Here is a 22,817-nt window from a genome sequence, read left to right on the forward strand (position 1 = left end):
AGCTGGCTGACAGTAGCCCCTGTGTCTCTCACTGGCAGGGGCACGGGGAAGAAGTCTGTGCACCAGCAAGATGATTGTGGTGACAGCCTCCCTCCCCAGGCTGCACGCAGAGGCCACCAGGCTCTCGCCCTGGCCCGGAGGGATCCCTGCGCTCCAGGGTGTGCGAACTTGGAGCAACCTCGGTCTCCTCCACTCCTTTTCCTCCCTGGTGATCTGCGACAGCCCTCCTCTTCCCCCTCTCTGGACTGGGTCTCCATGGTGGTGGCCTCCCGGCTTTCCAAGGGAGAAGGCGGAGTGGAGTGGGCGCACACCTGCACACTAATTAGGTCACGTGTGCCTCAGAGAGTCTGCATTTCCCCCCGGGGCGGGGGGCCCTGTGTCAGTGTGCACCAAGGGCACTGTTGTCTTCACTCGTATTTCGCTGTCACGCCCTCCATCCGGGCATAATTAGTTACATTTGATACCCTCCGAAGTTCAGTATATCAGCTGTTTCTGCTTAGTTCTAAAATAGCCTTGAAAAGGGAAATGTTCACTCCAACACATTATTTGTCGTTTAGCGATGGTAAATTGCCGGCTGTAAAGAAAACGGATTTGATTTGTCTTTCAAAACTGCCAACTCTATGATTTTAAAAGGGCATAAATTCCCACTAAAATAGTAGTTCTTTTCCTTTATTTTTCCTTATGGCATTTTATTTCTCTCTTTTGTTTTGCTGCCTGCCCCTTTTACACAGCCAGACTGTTCTTTCATCCATCCATCCATCCATCCACCCATGCCTCCATCGTCTATCCATCCATCCATCCATCCACCCATGCCTCCATCGTCTATCCATCCATCCATCCATCCACCCATGCCTCCATCGTCTATCCATCCATCCATCCATCCACCCATGCCTCCATCGTCTATCCATCCATCCATCCATCCACCTATCCCTCCATCGTCTATCCATCCATCCATCCATCCACCCATGCCTCCATCGTCTATCCATCCATCCATCCATCCACCCATCCCTCCATCGTCTATCCATCCATCCATCCACCCATGCCTCCATCGTCTATCCATCCATCCATCCATCCACCCATCCCTCCATCGTCTATCCATCCATCCATCCATCCATCCATCCATGCATCCATCCATCCATCCATCTGCTAGACAGATATTTATGGAAGACCCCCCCCACCCTCCGTTCTGAGTGCCCATGATTGAACAGGAAGCAGGACACACCGGACTCTGCCTTCTTGGAGTTTTAAGTCTCACTCTAACAGTGCCTATTTGCCCTTCCCCACCTTCTCTTCTTTCTAATCTAAGTATCCTCCATGCTCCATCCGTAGGAAAGCTGGCCTCATCCTTTCCCAGCTGGGGGATCTCAGCAGTTGGTGCAATGGTCTCCTTCAGGAACCCAAGATAAGCTTGCGACGTGGCTCCCTTAAGTACCTGGGCTGCCGCTACAGCGAGATCAAGCCCTATGGACTTGACTGGTCAGAGCTCAGCCGGGACCTCAGGAAGACATGCGAGGAGCAGACCCTGAGTGTCCCTTACAACGACTATGGGGACAGCAAAGACATCTAGCACCACGATGCCAGCTGGTGGCTGCCAAAAGGAAGCAGGAAGAGAGGAGAGGAACATCTGGGTTGGTTTGTGGATTTTTAATATTTTTTAATGGAACATTAAAACCTCTAAACCAGGGAGAGGCAATATCTAAACCAGGGAGAAACTGATCCTTGCTCCCTGTAGAACTTCTTTGGTATGATGTTCTCCATCTGCATGATCAGTAGACCTGCGAACCAGCAGCCTCATGCAGTGCCATTCCTCTTTCGGGGGTTACTTTGGGGCTTGTTTTGTAGTTAATTTGTTTCATTTATTTATTTTTTTTTTCCCAAGAGGTTCATCACAATTCTCAAGACTCTGCCATGCTCCCCTTGAAAGGTCTACCAGGTTAAGGCACCCTGGGCTTGCTGAGTCCCTGAGTCCATTACAGCTGGGGACAGAAATGAGGCCAGGAATTCACCCAACTGGCCCCAGGCCCCAGCCATAAGCATTTATCAAGAAGCTTTTCACTCTGGGAGCCTAAGCTCAGTTCACAGAGAAAGACAACAATGGGAAAATCGGGAGGGTGGCCTCTATGGAGGCCACGTGTTTCCCCCCAGGCCTTCTTGTTGCTCGAGTCACACCTCATAGGTGAACTGAGCCTCCAAAATGGGTACCAGCAGGCCTTCGGGATTTTTAGGTCCTCACCCATTTTAAGACGGGACTGGGATGATATCTCCCTCCAGCAGATCTCTGCCTCTCCTCCAAACAGTATGAGATCTTTAAGAAGCAACAAAATGCTACCTGTCAAATGTACCTTCAAAACAGTCTACCTGGGAGACTAGGTAGCGACCCATTCTAGAGAAGAAGTAGGGCTGATTGTCTAATAGCTCCTGTGCCTCCAGGATGAACTTCTCCAGACCACCAGTGTGCATCACACACCTGCATTCTCTTAGCGCCCGTGTCTCTCACCCCAGACAACGCCTGCTCTGGACCAGGAGGTGCTGACACCCCCACGCCAGTGTTTCCGTGAACGAAAGCGATTACTGATCACAAAAAACCTAATGTCCGTTTCTCCCTTGCTCAGTTTGCTTAATTATTTTGCTAGTTTTGCAGGTCCTCTCTCTGGATGGCCATCCACGGGAGAATGCCACTGTCTTCTCCTCCTACCTAGCTGCCAGGCCAGCAGAGGTTCTGTAGGCGAGCCCCCAGACGGCGAGTAGGGGCCCAGCCCTCGCTTCCACCCCACGACCCTAGTGTTGCTGCCACGGCCGTAAGTGGCGGCCCAGCCTTCCTGCAAGAGCTTTGAGGGCCACGTGGCCCACCAGTGACCTTAGCTGTCCCCACACACCTCAGAGGCCTGAACACACACCTTCAGCCACCCTGCCTTTGACCAGGGCTCCTCCTTTGGAAACACAAGAGAAAGGTCAGGAAAGAGATATGGATCTACATTGAACTATATGGATTTTTTTCCAAATAGTAATGACAGATCACATTCTGAAGGGCTCACTGTGGACCAGATGCTGCTCTGAGGACCTCACATGTCACTGAATCCTCATGACACGGCCCCCACCTCCCCTCCCAGCCCCATCACCAAGGAAGGGCTCTTCTTGTCTCCACTGCAGTGACGGGGAGGTGGAGGCAAAGAGCGGTCAGACAACTTGCCCCAGAAGTCTCCTTGAGCACTGCCTGGGCCACCATATGAGTGCAGGCTGTTCCCTCTGCCACCCTCAGCCCTGGGCCAGTTTGCCTGTGGCACGCGCCATCCCATCCATCAGCTCCACACGGACCTGCCCACACAGCTCTCCCTGTGCCCCGCCGCCCGGGGCAGATGTGTCCACGGTGCGCCCTTAACCTTGCAGCTGGGAGCACCCTTTGGGCTCACCAGGTCTGCGGTGGGAGCCCTCCCCTGGGGCCCGGGAGGGAGCCTGCGGGGAGACTGCCGGCTGCCCTGCTCTCCACCCCACAACTTTCCATAAAAAAATGGAAAGATTTGTCTGCCATTCTAGAAGGTACCTGCCTCAGAAACGCCTCCACTTTCGGAGCGAAGGCTAGCAGAAAACTCTGCCATCCCACCCATGGTCAGGGCAGGGCCTCCGGTAAAATGCCTAAAGGGACATCCCTGACCATCCCCAGAGAGGACGGTGCCACAGGCCACTGGAGCCCAGCCAGCAGACAAGGCCGAGGGAAGAGCTGTCCTTCCTGTTGCCACTGTCCTGCCCCCCGTATTCAGGTCTGCCCACAAAATGGGCTCGATGCAGCATGGTGGGAGTCCCGGGCTGTGCTGCTGTCCTGCTCATGGTGGAGGAGACGGGAGCCAATGGGCTGCTGAGAGAGGACGGGGAGTGTCGCCCTACTCCATCCCCTCCTTCTGTTTTATTAATATAAAGGAGGCGCATTCTCTCCCCCAAGCCCCTCCAGCTTTTAATCGGCTTTTTCTTTTTCTTCTCCAGTCCCACCCTTCCTCCTTCATCCCTTCCTTCTCCATGACCCTCTTCCTCCTGCTGTGTCCCCTGGTGTCCCCCTCGTGGCACATGTGCTTGCACATACTACACACACACTATATATATACATTACACATACCTGCATTATACACAACACACACAGTGTACACATGCACGGCACACACACATTATATACACACTACACACAACACACGTTACACACACAGCACACATACATTATACACACACTGTATACACATACAACACACACTATACACCTACATTACATAACACACATACCTATACACACACATTACACGCACTATATATACACACGCTACACACACAACACACACATTGTGCACATACATTACTCTCACACATATACACATACATTATACACACGGCACACCCACATTACACACCCACATGACACACACTATACTCGCTATACATGCATACATTATACACACTTCACGTACACTATCACACACTATATGTACACACATTACACATACATGCACTATCCACATATATTACACGCACACTCTACACACAGCCTCTATGGCTGGGTCCCATCTACTCTCAGGTGAAAAGTAAGGCCCATATGGATGGAGCAGGAGACAGTCTTTTAAGTTCCCCCGAGGATTTAACTACAGGATTTGGCCCGGGGAAGACACCATCAAACCCACCCCGATGACATTTCCCAAAGCTTGCCTGGAGGGACCCATCCTGACTAGAAAGTGTGACAGTACTGGACCAGTATTAAACCTCAAATTGCCAAGCTGTCAAACAGGTCTTAGGGAGTCACTTATACTCACCACAGACCCCCAGTTCTGGGCTCCCCACAAGACCATGGTGTTTCCTCTTGAATGTATGTGACCCCTGGAATAGCATTAGACCTTTAACTGAGTGTGTGATCATTTTCCACAGAGTTTGGTCCGTTTGTTACTTTCAGTTAAGCACACTTCTTGATATTCAAATGTTCTATTAAAAAACTGAGTGTGAAAAAAAACCCACTTTACTACTATAGAAGGAAGAACAGATAAAATGTGACCAACTTCAGGTGTAACAGTATTGTTTCAAAGAGAATTATTGTACGATTATAAAAACATGGAATAATCAACTAAATAATAAACAAAGCTGTTAGTAAGTGCCAGGTGTGTAGATGTTACCTTATGTCTTGAGAATCGGAGTGATCTGGTTGGACCCACCGGGAAACTATCTCTGTTTTAAATGCTCCACCTCTGGGAAATCTGGGTGGCTTAGTCGTTAAGTGTCTGCCTTCGGCTTGGGTCATGATCCCAGGGTTCTGAGATTGAGCCCCGCATCGGTCTCCCTGCTCAGTGGGGAGCCTGCTTCTCCCTCTGCCTGCCTCTCCCCATGCTACTGCTCTCTCTGTCTGACCAACAAATAAATAATCTTAAAAATTTAAAAAAAAAATGAAATTTTCCACCTCAGATGCCAAATAGACAGGACTTATAGCCTGTCATCCCTTTTTTTTCGTTGTTATGTAGTAGTGTTCTCATATTCTCTATCACCGTCAGATAATTAGCCCATGAAATCTATTTATTGTGTATCTACTATATTTTGCATGCGAGGCATGGCGCCGAGGGTATGCTGGTGAGGAAGACAAGTTTTTTTCATCACGGAGCCTGGCATTTTATGGGGAAAGGGATACACTGAACCCATCATTACCAGGGTGAAGAGAACCGTGGCAGAGAAGTGCAGGATGATGCGAGGCACCAAAATTTCTCCTGGGGCGTCTAGGGCAAATGTTGCAAAAGTCCCTCCGAGACACTTTCCTGTCTTATACTCTGTGGAGGCATTTGGGATAGGTTGGCTCTTACGGAACGCTGCATGCTGGGCAGCCCAAGCACTAAGTCACTTTTTTTTTCTCTCTACCATGTAACTTTAAATAGCTATCCTCTCTACTGCCCCCAAAACATGTGATTCCCTTTGTCATCAAAAACCAGACATGAGGAGCCTGCACACTCAGTAGGCCTTCTTGCCAAGTCATGATGGAGTGCTTCTCCCCATGCAAGCAGGAAATGATCAAAGGTGAACACTGACAGTTCTAAAATGTGACCACAGATTTTTTTGCAACCCTTCCCTTCTAGAAGTGGGTTTTACTGCCTCTCCCCTTGAATCTGGGCAGGTCAGGTACTGTTTTAGCCAATAAATGATGATGGAAGTGACACTGGGTGACTTCCCAGCCTGACTCAAAAAGGCCTTGGGGCTTCTGCCTCCTTCTCAGGAACTTGGGCTCACAGTGCTCTGAGCCATCTCGTAAGAAGTCTGAGGCCACCGTGCTGGAGAGGTCACATGGGAGCACCATGGTGCATGGTTCTGGTCGAGCCAGCCTGGTAGATATTCCTACTGAGGCACCAGACACATGACTGAAGCCGGCCTGGACCCTATTGATCAGTCTCCCTGTCAGCTGCATACCATCCAGCAACTTCTATCAATGTCACATGGAAGAGAAGAGTCACCCTGCCAAGACTTGCTGGAATTCCTAAGCCCAGAATTACACAACAGAATAAAGCAGTGATTGTTTTAAGCCACTAAGGGGATCTGCTAAATAAAAGGGATCTGACAGGAGCCAAAAAAAATCTATTCCATTCAGCCAGTGGTGGAGCATGGAGGTTGCCCTGCCCTAGGCATGAACCCACCACAAAAAGGACAGGAAAATGTATGCAGGCTGTGACTACATACATACATACATAACATGCCTCTCGCCAATAAGGTGAGTCTGTGCTCCAACAGAGGGGAGCAGAAAGAAGGGTGGCCCTGACCCAATACATCTGAGCAGGTGATCCTCAGGAAACTCCCCAGAAATCCTGTTTGAGCTGAGGTGGGGATAGGGAAGGGACCACAGTTCCAGGGCCAGCAAAAGAAAGAAAGAGAAGGGAGAAGAATATTTGGAATAAAGAAGAAATACTGGGAGGGAAGGGTTTCTTCCAATGCCTTTGCTTTTCTGTCCCTTTGTATTTGGAACATCCCGGATGTGATATGCTCACCCCACGCTTAATGTGTGCCAGGTACTTGTGCTAAACCCATCACTGCATAAAATTCTGCAGTCTTCACCGCAACCTTATGAAATTAATCCTCTTCAGTAGGAGGAAGCAAAGTCACAGAGACCTGATATAACTTGCCCAAGGTCAAAGCTAAAGTGGAAGGACAGGTGTTTCTATCAAAGGCCGTCTGACTCTAACCGCTGTCCCCCACTACCCCCCAGTGCACCATGAGTTTGTTTCTCCTTGAGTTTCCTAGAAAGGGTAAGACTCCTCCAGCTGAAATTTTTACAGCTCACTGACCCATTACTCTATCTCAGGAGAGATAGGGTAGCAACAGGAGAGAACATGGCTGAATGCTGGATCAGTGCACACTGAACCATTACCATTAAGAAAACAACTAATTTTCACAAGCCAAGCACATTATTTCCCCCCCTTGGCTTTGTTTTTTGTCTGTCACATGAGTGTCATGCAGGCCTCAAAAATGGTGGCTCTCACTCTCTATGTTCAGTGTAGTCCTGTACCAGGCTTTAGGGGTACTTGGGCGGGTCCCCTGTGTTCTGCATGCACCCAATATTTGAGGGAGAACTTGGGGAATGAAACCCTTTAGGGCAGCCTGGATTGATTTGATTCAGGCCCAGCCCTGAGTTTGCAAACCTGCCTCCAACCCTGCTCCCATTGTCGGAGCCTAATTGACTGTCACTTCAGCTGCCCCAAGGCACGAGCAGTTTAGTGTCAAAGGAAACCTCTGCATTCTATAGAATATCTGACAATTTCTCCAGATGCATGTGGGATCTAGGACAGGGTTCACGTTTGCTCTTCTCCAAAGTGAGAAAAACAAAGTCTTGCTTGTTTTGGGACTTTACAATGTATACTCTGATTGGATTGAGTCCCATAAGAGTGGACACATTTTGACATTATGGTTTTTTTCCAAAACTGCCCTTTGTTGGAGTTTATGAATATGCCTGTTCACGCAGAGCTATGAGTCAGTGTACCTGACCCCTTACTACCTTTCCAAGTAGGAAAACCTCAGCCATGTTCTGTGCTTAATAATTAGGAGCAACTTATTTTGTTGAGAAGGATTCAGCTATCAAGTGACCGTGAGGGTCTTGCTGCTCGATGGATCAGACAGTGCTCTGAGACCTACCCGCTGAGGGATGAAACCACCTCAGACAATGAACTCCCTGGTGATGTTACAGGACCTAAGTGTCCAAGAGTAAGACTAGACTTTACCTGTGTTAACTGATTTGTCCTAGTGACTATTGAGTATAACATGGTAATGATGCCTGCACTTCTTAGAACCCAACCACCTCTTTGTCCTTAGATCCATTTTCCAAACGTCTGCACTTGCCCTGCTCAGTGTCACAGAGTTGACTCTTGTAAACTACATTTCCCAGACTCCCTGCTCTACAGGCTTCCAGTCCATTGGGGTAATGGAGGCTCTTCAGGAAGAAGACTGGAGGACAGGAAGAGGGAGCAAGCCAGCGTGCTTCTCCCTCTCTTACTTGGAGAGTGTCTCCAGCACCTCCTTCCTGATTCCAGCTGCCTGTCTGGTCTCAGACAGTCTCCAGCAAACTCCCACCATGCTTTCAGCTCTCTTCCAGCGACTCCACCTCCTGAGTTTCAGCAACACGACCTCATCTTCTCAGAGCAGGAGCTGCTTCCTGCTGCTACTTGTCTTTGGGTCGTGCCACAATTCTCTACATGCCGTTTCTGTTACTCCGAAATCTTTCTCATTTGAATTTCCTCTATTGAGTTACCTAAAACATGTGCTGCTTTCCTGACTGGGTCTCAACTAACACACACTTCAAACTAAAAATTGCATAGCATTTGGTACAGGAATTTTGTAACTTTTTAGGGTTTGAATAATGATCTGGAAAATGAAATTTGGATCCTGAAAGTAAAGAAATTTCTCCGAACTCTAAGATTGATTACAGGGTCAGAATATAGGTTTCTACTCGAGCGCTAGATTTGGTCAAGGGGTAGTGGTTGCCTGTGATTTGAAAATGATTCTGAGGATGGATTGGAATCTGGCCAGAAAGAGTGATGACGATCCATGCCTGATGTGGGAACACAAATGGAGAATAACAAGGTGTGTGCCATGCATTTGTCCTCCCCAATCGGTAGGAACAGAATAGGCACAGCATACCTGAAATCAGAACGAGCTAGGAAAATCTATTATGTATACATCATATATGCATATATGATATATGGATATAGGTGTATGTATGTATATATGCAAATTATGATACATCCAAAAGTGAATATAGGTTCATTGTCCATTGATAATGGAAATATCATTTCTGAGACTTTCTGGCCCCTAATAAATTTCATAGCATTTCATTCACCTTTCCTGAACTGTCATTTTCATTTCTAAATCTATATTTTAAGACATCCATAATGGTGTTAATTTGGTATCTTAACGTGGCCTAAAAGAAAGGATTTCAAAGTCTTCATCTGTTTCTGCCACTTGAGCCATGAATCACTTGGGAGCCCGTTAAGATTTCAACAGGGAGAATTTAATAGAGGGATTTTTAAAATGATACTCAAGGATCAGAAAAGCAAAAGTATTTGAAAGCCCAAGATAACACAGAGGTATTAGTAAGAACTGTAGGAAGTGGGGGAGGAGCAAGATGGTGGAGGAGGAGGAGACCTGAATATCATCAGGTCCCAGGAGTTCAGCTAGATAGTTATCAAACCATTCTGAACACATACAAACACAGCAGGAGATCAAAGAGAAGAGCAGCAATTCTAGGAAGAGAAAACAACACTTTCTGGAAGGTAGGATGTGTGGAGAAGTGAATCCGAGGCAATATATGTGAAGAGAGACTGCGGGGGGAGGGGCGGCTCCCGACAAGTGGCAGAGCAGCGGAGCACAAAATTGGAACTTTTAGAAGTCTGTTCCACTGAGGGACATTTCTCCAGAGGCAATGGGGTGAGGGGAGTGGAGCCCTCACAGGGACAGTGTGATCTCAGGACCCATGGAGTCACAAAAAGACCGGTGGTGCCTGAGTGTGGCAGAGGTCCCAGGCATGAGAGCAGGAAAGCCGGCTGCAGAAATGGAGCCACGGAGTGAGATCTCAGCCCGGGGTTGCCATAAACCTTGATCCAAGGCACAGTCAGTCTTCTCCTCTTTGAGCAGGGACCCCACAAGTGGCGTATCTGGGGAGACCCCCCTCCTTCCTTTTCTGGAAGGAGCAGCAATGGAGCACACCGCAGGAATCTGTTGGGTTTGGAGGCTCCAAATGGGGCCATGCACCAGAGATAGAAATGATCAGTCACAGGCCAGTTGAGCTCATAGTGTGGCCAAAGACCAGGGAGATGGGAGGGATTGACTGCTTTTCTCTGAGGACATATTGAGGAGTGGGGCCCTGAGCTCTCAGCTCCTACGGGGCTGGATATTGGCTGCCATTTCCATTCTCCTCCTCCAAAGCTGTATGGAAAGCCTCCAGAGAATAGCTACCAAGAGCAAAACTCAGCAGATTACTTAGCCTGGGCCCTGGCAAGAGTGCTACAATTCCACCTCAGGCAAAGACATTTGAGAATCACTGCAACAGGCCCCTCCCCCAAAGATCAACAAGAATATCCAACCAAGACCAAGTTCACTGATCAATGACAACCGCAAAACTTCAGAGCTATGGGAATACAGCACATAGAATTCATGGGTTTTTTTCCCCCATGATTCTTCATTCTAGTGCTAAAATTTTTTATTTTACTTTTGTCTCATTCTATTTTTTAAATCTTTCCTCTTTTCTATTTTAATGTTTTTCACCTATTTTACCTTATCAATACCTTTTTAAATATCTTTTTAAATTTTCATTGTTATACTCAAATTCTATCCCTTCATTATATTTAGCTTTATTTTTTGTATACATATAGGTTTTTCTTTCTTTAAAATTTGGGATTCAGTTTCTTCTAACAGATCAAAATATGCCCTAAATCTAGTGCATTGCTTTGTTCTAGTCTCCAGCCTGACCACATTTTTTCCTCTTCTTTTTTTTTTCTTTTTCAACCACCTTCTTATCTTATCAATTTTTTAGAATCTTCTTAAATTTTCATCTTTACATTCATATTCCATTCCTTCTTCATGTTTACCCTTATTTTTGTATATATATAAGTTTTTATTTCTTTAAAATTTTGGTAGGCAGTTTCTTCTAACAGACCAAAATACACCCAAAATCAAGTGTGTGGCTCTGTTCTATTCACCAGTCATTATATATATATATATATATATATATATATATATATATATGGTGTATGTATGTAAAATGTATAAATACACATATGTGTATGTGTATACATACATATTTTTTCCCTCCAATCTTTTCCCTCTGGTTTCAGGTATCTTCTGATTTCATTAATGTGTATTTTTCTGGGGTCGTTGCTACCCTTTTAGTATTTTGTTCTCTTGTTAATCTATTCTTATCTGAATAAAATAACAATGCAGAAAAACTAACCTTCAAAAAAAAAAAAAGAGGCAGTACAAACACCTAGGGATCTAATCAAAATGGACATTAGTAAGATGTCAGAACAAGAGTTCAGAATGAAGGTTATCAAGGTACTAGCTGGGCTCAAAAAGAGCATAGAAAATACTAGAGAATCCCTTTCTGGAGAAATAAAATCCCTTTCAGAAGAAATAAAAGAACTAAAATCCAACCAAGTTGAAATCCAAAAAGCCATGAATGAGGTGCCATCAAAAATGGAGGCTCTTACTTCTAGGATAAATGAAGCAGAAAAGAGAATTAGTGATACAGAAGACTAAATGATGGAGAATAAAGAAGCTGAGAAAAAGAGAGAGATAAACAAGTACTGGACCACAAGGAGAGAATTCGAGAGATAAGTGATACCATAAGAAAAAACAGTATTAGAATAACTGGGATCCCAGAAGAAGGAGAAAGACAGAGAGGGGCAGAAGGTATATTGGAGCAAATTATACCAGAGAATTTTCCTAATTTGGCGAAGGGAAGAAGCATCAAAATCCAGGAGGCAGAGAACACCCCTCAAAAATCAATAAAATAGGTCTACACCCATTGCCTAATAGTAAAACTTACAAGTCTCAGTGACAAAGAGAAAATCCTGAAAGCAGTTTGGGACAAGATGGCTGTAACATACAATGGTAGAAATATTAGATTGACAGCAGACCTATCCACAGAGAGCTGGCAGACCAGAAAGGACTTGCATTGTACATTCAGAGCACTAACCAAGAAAAATGTGCAGCCAAGAATACTATATCCAGTTAAGCTGTCCTTGAAAATAGAAGGAGATAAAAAGCTTCTGAGACAAACAAAAACTAAAAGGACTTGCAAACACCAAACCAGCCCTCCAGGAAATATCTTAGCAAACAGAGAAGCTAAAAGTAACAGACCAGAAAGGAAGAGAGACAATAGACAGTAACAGTCACCTTACAGGCCACATGGTAGCACTAAACTCTTATCTTTCAATAGTTACCCTGAATGTAAATGGGCTAAATGCCCTAATCAAAAGACACAGGGTATCAGAATGGATTAAAAAAAAAAAAAACAAGACCCATCGATATGCTGTCTGCAAGAAACTCATTTTAGACCCAAAAAGACATCTCCAGATCTCAAGTGAGGAGGTGGGAAACCATTTACCATGCTAATGGACATCAAAAGAAAACTGGGGTTGTAATCCTTATATCAGATAAATAAGATTTTAAGCCAAAGGCTATAATTAGAATTGAGGAAGGACATCATATCATACTTAAAGCATCTGTCCAACAAGAAGATCTAATAATCTTAAATATCTATGCCCCTAACATGGGAGCAACCAGTTATATAAACCAATCAATAACACAAACCAATATAATATACATAATATACAATACAAAACATAATATAAACCAAAGAATAACAAAAATCAAAGAAACACATCAACAATAATATGAAAATAGTAGGAGACTTTAAACCCCCCTCAATGAAATGGACAGATCATCTAAGCAAAAGATCAACAAGGAAATAATGACTTTCAATGACACACTGGACCAGATGGACATCACAGATATATTCAGAACATTCCACCCCAAAGCAACAGGATACACATTTTTCTCTAGTTCTCATGGAACATTCTCCAGAATAGATCACATCCTGGGTCACAAATCAGATTTCAACTGGTACTGAAAGATTGGGATCATTCCCTGCATATTTTCAGACATAATGCTTTGAAACTAGAACTCAACCACAAGAGGAAAGTTGGAAAGAACTCAAATACATGGAGGCCAAACAGCATCCTAGTAAAGAATGAATGGGTCAACCAGGAAATTAAAGAAGAATTGAAAAAATTCATGGAAGCAAATGAAAATGAAAACACAACTGTTCAGAAGCAAAGGTGATTCTGAGAGGAAAGTATAGAGCATTACAGGTCTTTCTCAAGAAACGAGAAAGGTCTCAAGTACACAACCTAACCCTACATCTAAAGGAGCTGAAGAAAGAATAGCAAGGAAAGCCTAAACCCAGCAGGAGAAGAGAAATCATAAAGATCAGAGCAGATATCCATGAAATAGAAACCAATGGAACAGTAGAACGGATCAACAAAACTAGGAGCTGGTTCTTTGAAAGAATCAATAAGATGGATAAACCCCTGGCCAGACTTATCAAAAAGAAAAGAGAAAGGACCCAAACTAAGAAAATCATGAATGAAAGAGGAGAGATCACAACCAACACCAAAGAAACACAAACAATTATAAGAACATATTATGAGCAACTATCCACCAGCAAAGTTGACAATCTGGGAGAAATGGATGCATTCCTAGAGACATAAAAACTACCAAAACTGAACCAGGAAGAAATAGAAAACCTGAACAGACCCATAACCAGTAAGGAGATTGAAGCAGTCATCAAAAATCTCCCAACAAGCTCTTGTTGGGGGCCCAGGGCCAGACGGCTTCCCAGGGAAATTCTACTAAACATTTGAAAAAGAGTTCATACCTATTCTCCTAAAACCGGCCCAAAAAATAGAAATGGAAGGAAACTTCCAAACTCCTTTTATGAGGCCAGCATGACCTTGATCCCAAAACCAGACAAAGACCTCATCAAAAGGAGAATTACAGACCAATATCCTTGATGAACACAGCTGCAAAAATTCTCACCAAGAAACTAGCCAATAGGATCCAACAGTACATTAAAAGGATTATTCACTATGACCAAGTGGGATTTATTCCTGGGTTACAAGGTTGATTCAGTATCTGCAAATCAATCAATGTGATAGAATACATTAATGAAAGAAAGAACAAGAACCATATGATCTTCTCAATAGATGCTGAAAAAGCATTTGACAAAGTACAGCATCCTTTCTTCATCAAAACTCTTCACGTTGTAGGGGCAGAGGGTACATACTTCAATATCATCAAAGTCATCTATGAAAAACCCACAGCAAATACCGTTCTCAATTGGGAAAAACTGAGAGCTTTCCCCCTACGGTCAGGAACAGGGCAAGGCTGTCCACTATCTGTTGACTAGCCTATTGAATAGTTGATAGTTAACTAGCCTGTTGAACACCACTGCTCTTCAACATAGTACTAAAAGTCCTAGCCTCAGCAATCAGACAACAAAAAGAAATAAGAGGCATCCGAATCAGCAAAGAAGAAGTCAAACTCTCACTCTTTGCAGATGATATGATACTTTATGTGGAAAACCCAAAAGACTCCACTCCAAAACTGCTAGAACTCACACAAGAATTCAGTAAACTGTTGGAATATAAAACCAATGCACAGAAATCAGTTGCATTTCCATACACCAACTGCAAGATAAAGAAGAAAGAGAAATTAAGGAGTCGATCCATTTACAATTGCACCCAAAACCATAAGATACCTAGGAATAAACCTAACCAAAGAGGCAAAGAATCTGTACTCAGGAAACTATAAAGTACTCATGAAAGAAATTGAGAAAGACACAAAGAAATGGAAAAACATTCCATGCTTATGGATTGGAAGAAAAAATAATGTGAAAATGTCTATGCTACCTAAAGCAATCTACACATTTAATGCAATCCCTATCAAAATCCCATCAATTTTTTTCAAGGAAATGGAACAAATAATCCTAAAATTTATATGGAACCAGAAAAGACCCCCAATAGCCAGAGGAATCTCCAAAAAGAAAACCAAAGTCAGGGGCCTCACAATTCCAGACTTCAAGCTCTATTCCAAAGCTGTAATTGTGAAGACAGTATTGTACTGGCACAAAAACAGACATATAGATTAATGGAACAAAACAGAGAACCCAGAAACTCTATGGTCAACTAACGTTCAGCAAAGCAGGAAAGAATGCCCAATGGAAAAAAGACAGTCTCTTCAACAAATGGTGTTGGCAAAATTGGACAGCCACATGCAGAAGAATGAAACTGGACCATTTCCTTACACCACACACAAAAATACACTCAAAATGGATGAAAGACATCAAGGTGAGACAGGAATCCATCCAAATCCTTGAGGACAACACAGGAAGCAACCTCTTCAACCTCAGCCACAGCAACTTCTTCCTAGGAACATCACCAAAGGCAAGGGAAGCAAGGGCAAAAATGAACTACTGTGACTTCATCAAGATCAAAAGCTTTTGCACAGCAAAGGAAACATGCAGCAAAACCAAAAGACAACTGACAGAATGGGAGAAGATATTTTCAAATGACATATCAGATAAAAGTCTAGTATCCAAAATCTATAGAGAACTTATCAAACTCAACCCCCAAAGAACAAATAATCCAATTCAAAAATGGGCAGAAGACATGAACATCAGACATTTCTGCAAAGAAGACATCCAGATGGCCAACAGACACATGAAAAAGTGCTCAACATCTCATGGGATCAGGGAAATATAAATCAAAACCACAGTGAGATACCACCTCACACCAGTCAGAATAGCTAAAATTCACAAGTCTGGAAACGACAGATGTTGGCAAGGATGTGGAGAAAGGGGAACCCTCCTATACTGTTGTTGGGAATGCAACCTGGTGTAGCCACTCTGGAAAACAGCATGGAGGTTCCTCAAAATGTTGAAAACAGAGCTACCCTATGACCCAGCAATCGCACTACTGGGTATTTGCCCTAAAGATACTAATGTAGTGATCCAAAGGGGCACCTACACCTGAACGTTCATAGCAGCAACATCCACAATAGCCAAACTATGGAAAGAATCTAGATGTCCATCAACAGATGAACGCATAAAGAAGATGTGGTGTAAATACATACAATGGAATACTATGCAGCCTTCAAAAAAAATGAACTCTCACCATTGGCAACAATGTGGATGGAACTAGAGGGTATTATGCTTAGTGATATAAGTCAATGAGAGAAAGACAATTATCATATGATCTGTCTGATATGAGGCATTTGAGAGGCAAGGCGGGAGTCATGGGAAGTAGGGAGGGAAAAAATGAAACAAGATAGGACCGGGGAGGGAGACAAACCATGAGACTCATAAGGTCATGAAACAAACTGAGGTTTGCTGGACGGTGGTGGGGGAGGGATAGGGTGGCTGTGTTATGGACACTGGGGAGGGTATGTGCTATGGTGAGTGCTGTGAATTGTGTAAGACTGATGATTCCCAGTCCTGTACCCCTGAAGGAAATAATACAATAATAATACAAGCCGCCCTTTCTCTTGGACCAGAAGAACAAAGAGGGAAGTTTGTTTAACAGAAATTGGATGCCCTTAAGCAGGAGAGGCTATTTGCCGAGTGCTGTAACTTCCTGATGGGAGCCTCCCGAGGCTGGTTTTCAAGCATGCAAAGATAACGGAGACTGGAACCAGGGCCTGTTGCACGGTGAGAAGCCATTGATAGGATGGCAGAGACACAAACAGCAAGTCCACTGGAAGGAACCAGTCCCTTCTCCCTCTGCCTTCCTTCCAATCTCCTCTACTGCCCCCTTGTGGACAAAACCTAACAGGGACTTGACAGACAAAAGGGAAGCTGTGTTTGCAGCCTTCTGACAGCCCATTACAAAGCAGAATACACAGGGGTGAGTTTGACCTGAGACATGATAGCTTAATTGCTGCAAAGGCAGCGTGAGCCTTGAATGAGAAGAGGCTTTCGAAAGTACTTAGTACGATGCCTGGAGCTCACCTAGTAAGCAACAACAATGGTGCTCCCTGGCCCTCTCCAGTGCTCCTTAGACACTGAAATGGAGCCAACGTTGTCCTTGGTATTATCCTTTCCCAGTAGCTTTTTCTTGACAACATTGACAACTTAAGGTAGCGAGAACACATATTCCAAGTTTGTATTATGCATTCTTTTTTTTTTTTTTTAGGTGACAAAGATCCTTTCATGTATTTGAAATGGAACTTCCTCTAACAGCTTTTATCATCTTAAGTGAGATTTCTTGTGTTGCTAGAGATGCTGTTGTGGTTAACAGCAGGTAATGTGTACTTATTGCTTACAATGTGCCAGGTACCATCTGAGCTCCATGCATGGCTTCTCTTGTCTAATTCCCCCAGCAAGCCACCCCATGCACAGATCCTGCTACTGTCTACATACATGGAACTGACGAGGAAGCTCCGAGGTCTTGAGTAACTTGCCCAAGGCCACACAGCAGGTAATTATGGGAGCCGCGGTATATGGCTTTGACCACTCTACGGCACTGCCAGGGGGCCCACTCGAGTCACCTTCCCTCCTCCCTGGAACTTGGAACGTGTCTTAGGTCACTATGGTGAGTGAACTGAACTAGCAGCAAAATTTGACCGAATGAGGGTTTTCCTGTCTCGTGGTTGTTTTGCTGTTTTGCTGCTGATGGGGAGCAGGGTTTCCTGAATCCAGCGAAACTGACAAACCAGACACAACCCTATATTCATGTCCAACCTGGCCGCTTCACTCTGATCATGGGCATGTGGCTCGTCCCCGCCTTGGGGAAGGTGTGACTGTGGCATGGGGCCTGCGCACTTTCAAGCTTCCTTGTGACATGGGTTATTGGCATTTGTGGAAATGGAACTCCTCCCATCTCTGACCTCTAAGTTTTGAGCGAACTGGTATAAGGTGTAAACCTCATCCCCACTCTCTAGCTTGGTGGTGTTCTCACACAGACACCGGCTGGTCAGCTGTCTAGACGGTTAGAGAACAGAAGCATTCTACCACGGCCCATGTCTCTACCATGTTATCTATTGTGTCTACACCATGGTCATCCCTGACTAAAAAGATCATTCTGATGCACTTCAGACCTCTGGACCTTCCAAGCAGCCTCACTTTTGGGTATCAGATGGGGGGAGAGGTTTTGATCCTCACCCTGTAGGCTCTATGCGTCTTGTCAACAGGGGAGGGATGTGAGGAGGCCACCACAGAGGTGTTGGTAATGGTGCTGAGTGAGGAGGGGGAACATAGAGGAAGGGCATTTGGTTGCCATGGTGACACCAGCAAATACTCAAAAGAGAGGGTGTGGTCCAGGATTTAACAAAGTGCCATTGGGTTTGAGCAGCAGCTGGAATGTCTGTGTGTAGCTGCATTCCTCCCCACAAAGCCTGGGGCCAGGCCACCAGCAAGGACTGCCTGTACCTCTCAGGAATGCTCAGGATGAAGACAGGCATGGAAAAGACAAGCCCGCCTCCCAGGTGTGGGTTTTCCTATCCCCAGCCACAGAACGAGGGCCTTCCAGAAATTTGGAAAACTCCACAAAGAGCCAAAGGAGACTTGATTTACAAATTATTTTTTTCCCCAAAAACTCTGAGGCTGACATTCTTCAGGGTATGAGCAGGCACTTTGAAAGTTCTATCCTGCAAAAATTCACTGCTCTCTTTTCTTTCACTGCCTGTCCTTCTCTTCCAAAGTGGTGTTCTCACTCTGGATGTGGACCTGGGGTCTCTGACCCTCACAGTTTAATCAAACAGGAAATGTGTTTTTGGGACGATGTGAGCAATGGGAAGGTGGGTGGCATTTGATCCAAGGGGCAAGTCTGGAGAGAGACAGGAGAGACAAGACCACAAAGATAGTGAGGGGAGGAAGCTGGTGGGACATGAAGAGTGGGTTTAGAATATCTGAAAGCCTGAGGTCAAGGCAAGGTCTTGTGTCCAAGGCCCAAAGGTTAGATGAGGCTTTCACTAGCCAGGAGTTTCATAGAAACTGATAAGACTATGAAGACTGATAAGACTTATCAGGTTAAACCTGATAAGACTATGACAGTGAGCTCAATGGCTGGCCAAGTGGTCTGAGGAAGGAGACCTAGAGCTCCCACTAAAGCCCGGAAAACAGATTTTGGAAAACAGATTTTGCCGGACTCTGACCTTATCTTCACCTCTGGGTCTTGCCAGACTCAACTCTTCCTAGATTCAATTCTTTTCTGTCCTAATTATTCTTCCCCTCAGCCTTAACTAGCTGAGAGGAAACTCCCATCTAAAGTACAGCACAAGTGGAAACTAGAGACAAGTGGTGAGACTTTAAGTGTGTCCGAAAAGCTAAGAGGGTGGTATTGGGCAGTGCACTAAAAAAGAAAGAAATTCATTCATTAGTAAATATTTATACTTAGTAATTGTTTCTTGAACTTCAGGTAAATTGGCTCTATGGCACATACTTGACATTCATTATAGTAAATCTGCATAAAAATTCTTGAATTGGGAATTAGCTTTCCATTCTACAGGTGGGAAAATTGAGCCTTAAGCCACTAACTTGCTCAAGATCACTCACACTCACCTTCATCTTAGGTCAAGTTTTTATGCTATAGGAAAGGAATTCACATGGACCACTTTATATGACAAGTGCTTTCAAGCATTACAAATGTTGCCCAATCAAATGCACATAACAACTCTGCAAATATAAATCATCCCCTACTTTGCAATTAGGCCTTGGAAGACTCAGTAAACTATCCAAGTTTTCCATGAGCTGGGAGCCCACACTAGGTCTTAAGTCTGAGGTCTATACTCTCTACATGAGCTAGCATGAATTCCCAAGGCACTTAGGAATTCAGGCACTCAGCATGAATTCCTAAGTGCCTAGAATATCTACCAGAGTTCACTTTGATGACTGAGTCAAGGTTTGAAATCCACAGATGCCCTGGTACCTCTGGGAGCTTCTTTTATACCCAAGGGAAACTTGCTACTCTCCCCTAGCCATGACCATTGCCTGGGGCCCTCTTTACCCCATGAAGGTAAATTGTCTAACTAAAATTATTATGGGTAGATACAGATTGCTCATTAATGAACATGCTGTCCAGGCAGAGCTCTAGGACATGCTTTGGCATTTGTACTACCCTGCGAAATTGTAGATAAATTACATTGTCTTGCTGACGTCGGTTTTTTTGTTTTGTTTTGTTTTGTTTTAATTTTCCTTCCCTTAATACTTGGAATCAGGTCACATTCTAACTATTTAATCTGGGGCCTCAAACTGGCACACAGTATAGTTTTAAATGAAATTATATTTAAAACCTAGCCAAAGGTTCATAGAACACTTAATTGCATGTGTGTGTATATGTGTGTGAGAGAGAGAGAGAAGAGAGAAAGATAGAGAGGAGGGCAAGGAGAGAGAGTAGAGGGGGAGGAGAGAGAGAGAGAGAGGAGAGAGAGAGAAACACCAACACCAACCAGCCCATTAGAATAACTCACATTAGAATAACTCCCGGGCCAGGAGATTCCATGGAAACTCAAAAGCCAGCCAATCACTGTCACACTTCTTCTGCCATCTTGTGTCCAGGGGACACCTCTGTTTATCTTGAATAATAATACTTACAACCACCATATATAATCTAAAATGCTGGTTCCATGGTATATATTCTATGTTCATTACAGTCAATCTGCATAAAAATTCTTTTTTTTTTTTGCAAAATAATTCTTTAAGTTGAAAATTATTATTCCATTTCACAGATGGGAAAATTGAGTCTCCACAGCCATTAAGTAACTTGCTCAAGTTCACTTAACTCCATCTCAGGTCAGGTTGCCTCTTAGATTCTCTATCTTTCCTGTTCAGTAGTTACTGCTTCTTCCCAATCCCTGTGGACTACACACCTACAACAGAAATGTGCATATCTGTTAGCTGGGCATTCCTCAACATAAAACTGACTGACAAACCCTGAATTCAACAGTCAATTTGAAAATAAGTCCTTCTGACTATGCCCTCACAACCCAGCCTTTGGTGCTGCCCTTGTATCAACACCACTTTTTCAGACTACTGCTAAAGACCAAGTCAAAACATAAAGTTCAAGTGTCTATAGGCCCACCGCTAACCCCAAACACAACATCCTCTTTCTCTCTCTATCTCTCTCTTTTTTGGTCCTCACATACAAAAAAATCAGGGTTGAATTCAATTAAGCAAGTTTCAAAGTTTTATTCAGGCAGGGCGCTATGCAAAGCAGTGCCAGAGATCCAAACCTGAGTAAGACCATGTTTCCTGGACCACCATGCAAGACATGTGAAGTTGTGTCCTGCTCAAAGTTGCTTGATCCCAGGAGTGAATGTGGCCAGAAATCAAGGCCAGCCTACCTTTTCAAACCACGGTCTCTGATGCTGGTTTGCTTTCACCCCAACGAAATGGATGCTGTTTTCTCCTCACAAAAGTCACCAAATGACCTAGTGGAGCTAAGTTCACATGCTTCCAAAGAGTTTGCAGTTGATTGAGGGGAAAGACAAGAACACAGCCAACAGAACACCAGTCACCTAGACTGACCCCCAGTAAGGGGTCATGGATTCAATAAATCTCATCAAAGAGGGGGAATGAAGTAGAGCTTTGTGAAACTGGGGAATGGGAAAAAGGACTGAGGAAATGAGGTCTGGGACGTGAGGAGACAGGAGGAAGGTGGTCAAGGGTAGGGAACAGCATGAGCAAAAGCAGAAGGTTCGGAGGCCGGAGAGGTATTCTCTTTCACAGGGAGAAGCCCTGGTTCAGAAACAGTGGGAAGTCAGTGCCGTGGGTTGGCTCTGCGGAGACCCAGTTTGACCATTAAGGACATGCAGAATCTATGAGGTTGTTTTGCTGAGTCGTGGGTGACTTGATGAAAGCTGAGGAATGAAAGGGACTCCATGTGCCAGTGGAAGAGGTAGGAGAGGACCTTGCCTGGTGACATCATTATGGCCTGTTGAGCAGGTGGTGGCAGCCAGGGAGAAAGCAGGGCCAGTGAGAAGGAGGATGATAGGTGCGAATGTTACAAAGAGATGGGATGGATTATATGCAAGCACAGAGAAGCCAGTGTAGTTAGCTCTTTCCCTCTGAGGACTAGCCAGGGTCATTATTGTGGCCAAGGAGACCCTCCATGACCCCTCCCAATGTTGCCATCCCTCTCCCTCATTTTGCCCTGGCACATTGGCCTCAGTGCTCTTCTGCAAACAAGCTGAGTTCTGTCCCAGTCACAACCACTGCTCCCTGTGTGGGCTTGTCTTTCCCAGGGATCAGTGGGGTTCCTCTCTTACCTCCTCATGCCTCTGAGAAACATGCTTGGACCTTCCCTAAAGGAACTAGCACCTCCCTGCCCTTGGCCACTCCTGGCCCCCTTACCATGCCTGTTTCTTTTGTGGCACTCCTCACCAGGAGACATACGTATTTCTGGTTTTATCATCTGTCTCCCACTTCTTTCCAAGCTCCACGAGGGGAGAGACTGTTTTGTTACTCCTGTATCCTTAGTGCCTGACACAGAATAGGTGCTCAATTAATATTTACTGAATAAAACAATATCTCCAACTATGGGAGTATTTTTTGCTTCACTAGGTTCACAGCAGTCCAAATACAAAATGTACAGCCCTAGGAGATGATTCTTTAGCATTAGACTGACTCATGACGAGGCAGGATAACTCATGGAGGAAAATGCTAGAGTACATTACTGGTCCTTTGGATATCTTTTCACGCCTGAGCACCTAGAAAACTAAGTCTTGTGCTTTATGTGTGTGGTTTCCCCAGAGAGGGGGTGTGCTATCAGAGC

The 22,817-nt window shown here is 44.7% G+C and overlaps 1 protein-coding gene across 2 annotated transcripts in view; it reads left to right on the forward strand.

The window, feature by feature from the left end:
- The window catches only part of ASTN1 (astrotactin 1), a 326,135-nt gene extending 321,998 nt beyond the window's left edge, over positions 1-4,137 (forward strand). For both annotated transcript variants that reach the window (XM_047705323.1, XM_047705324.1), the window contains one exon: positions 1,330-4,137. In XM_047705323.1, coding sequence (XP_047561279.1) covers positions 1,330-1,567 — 238 coding nt within the window. In that variant the 3' untranslated portion in view covers positions 1,568-4,137. The remainder of the gene's footprint in view (positions 1-1,329) is intronic.
- Positions 4,138-22,817: the final 18,680 nt, after the last annotated feature.

The sequence above is a fragment of the Lutra lutra genome, chromosome 15 (assembly GCF_902655055.1).
Source record: "Lutra lutra chromosome 15, mLutLut1.2, whole genome shotgun sequence".
Lineage (NCBI taxonomy): Eukaryota > Metazoa > Chordata > Mammalia > Carnivora > Mustelidae > Lutra > Lutra lutra.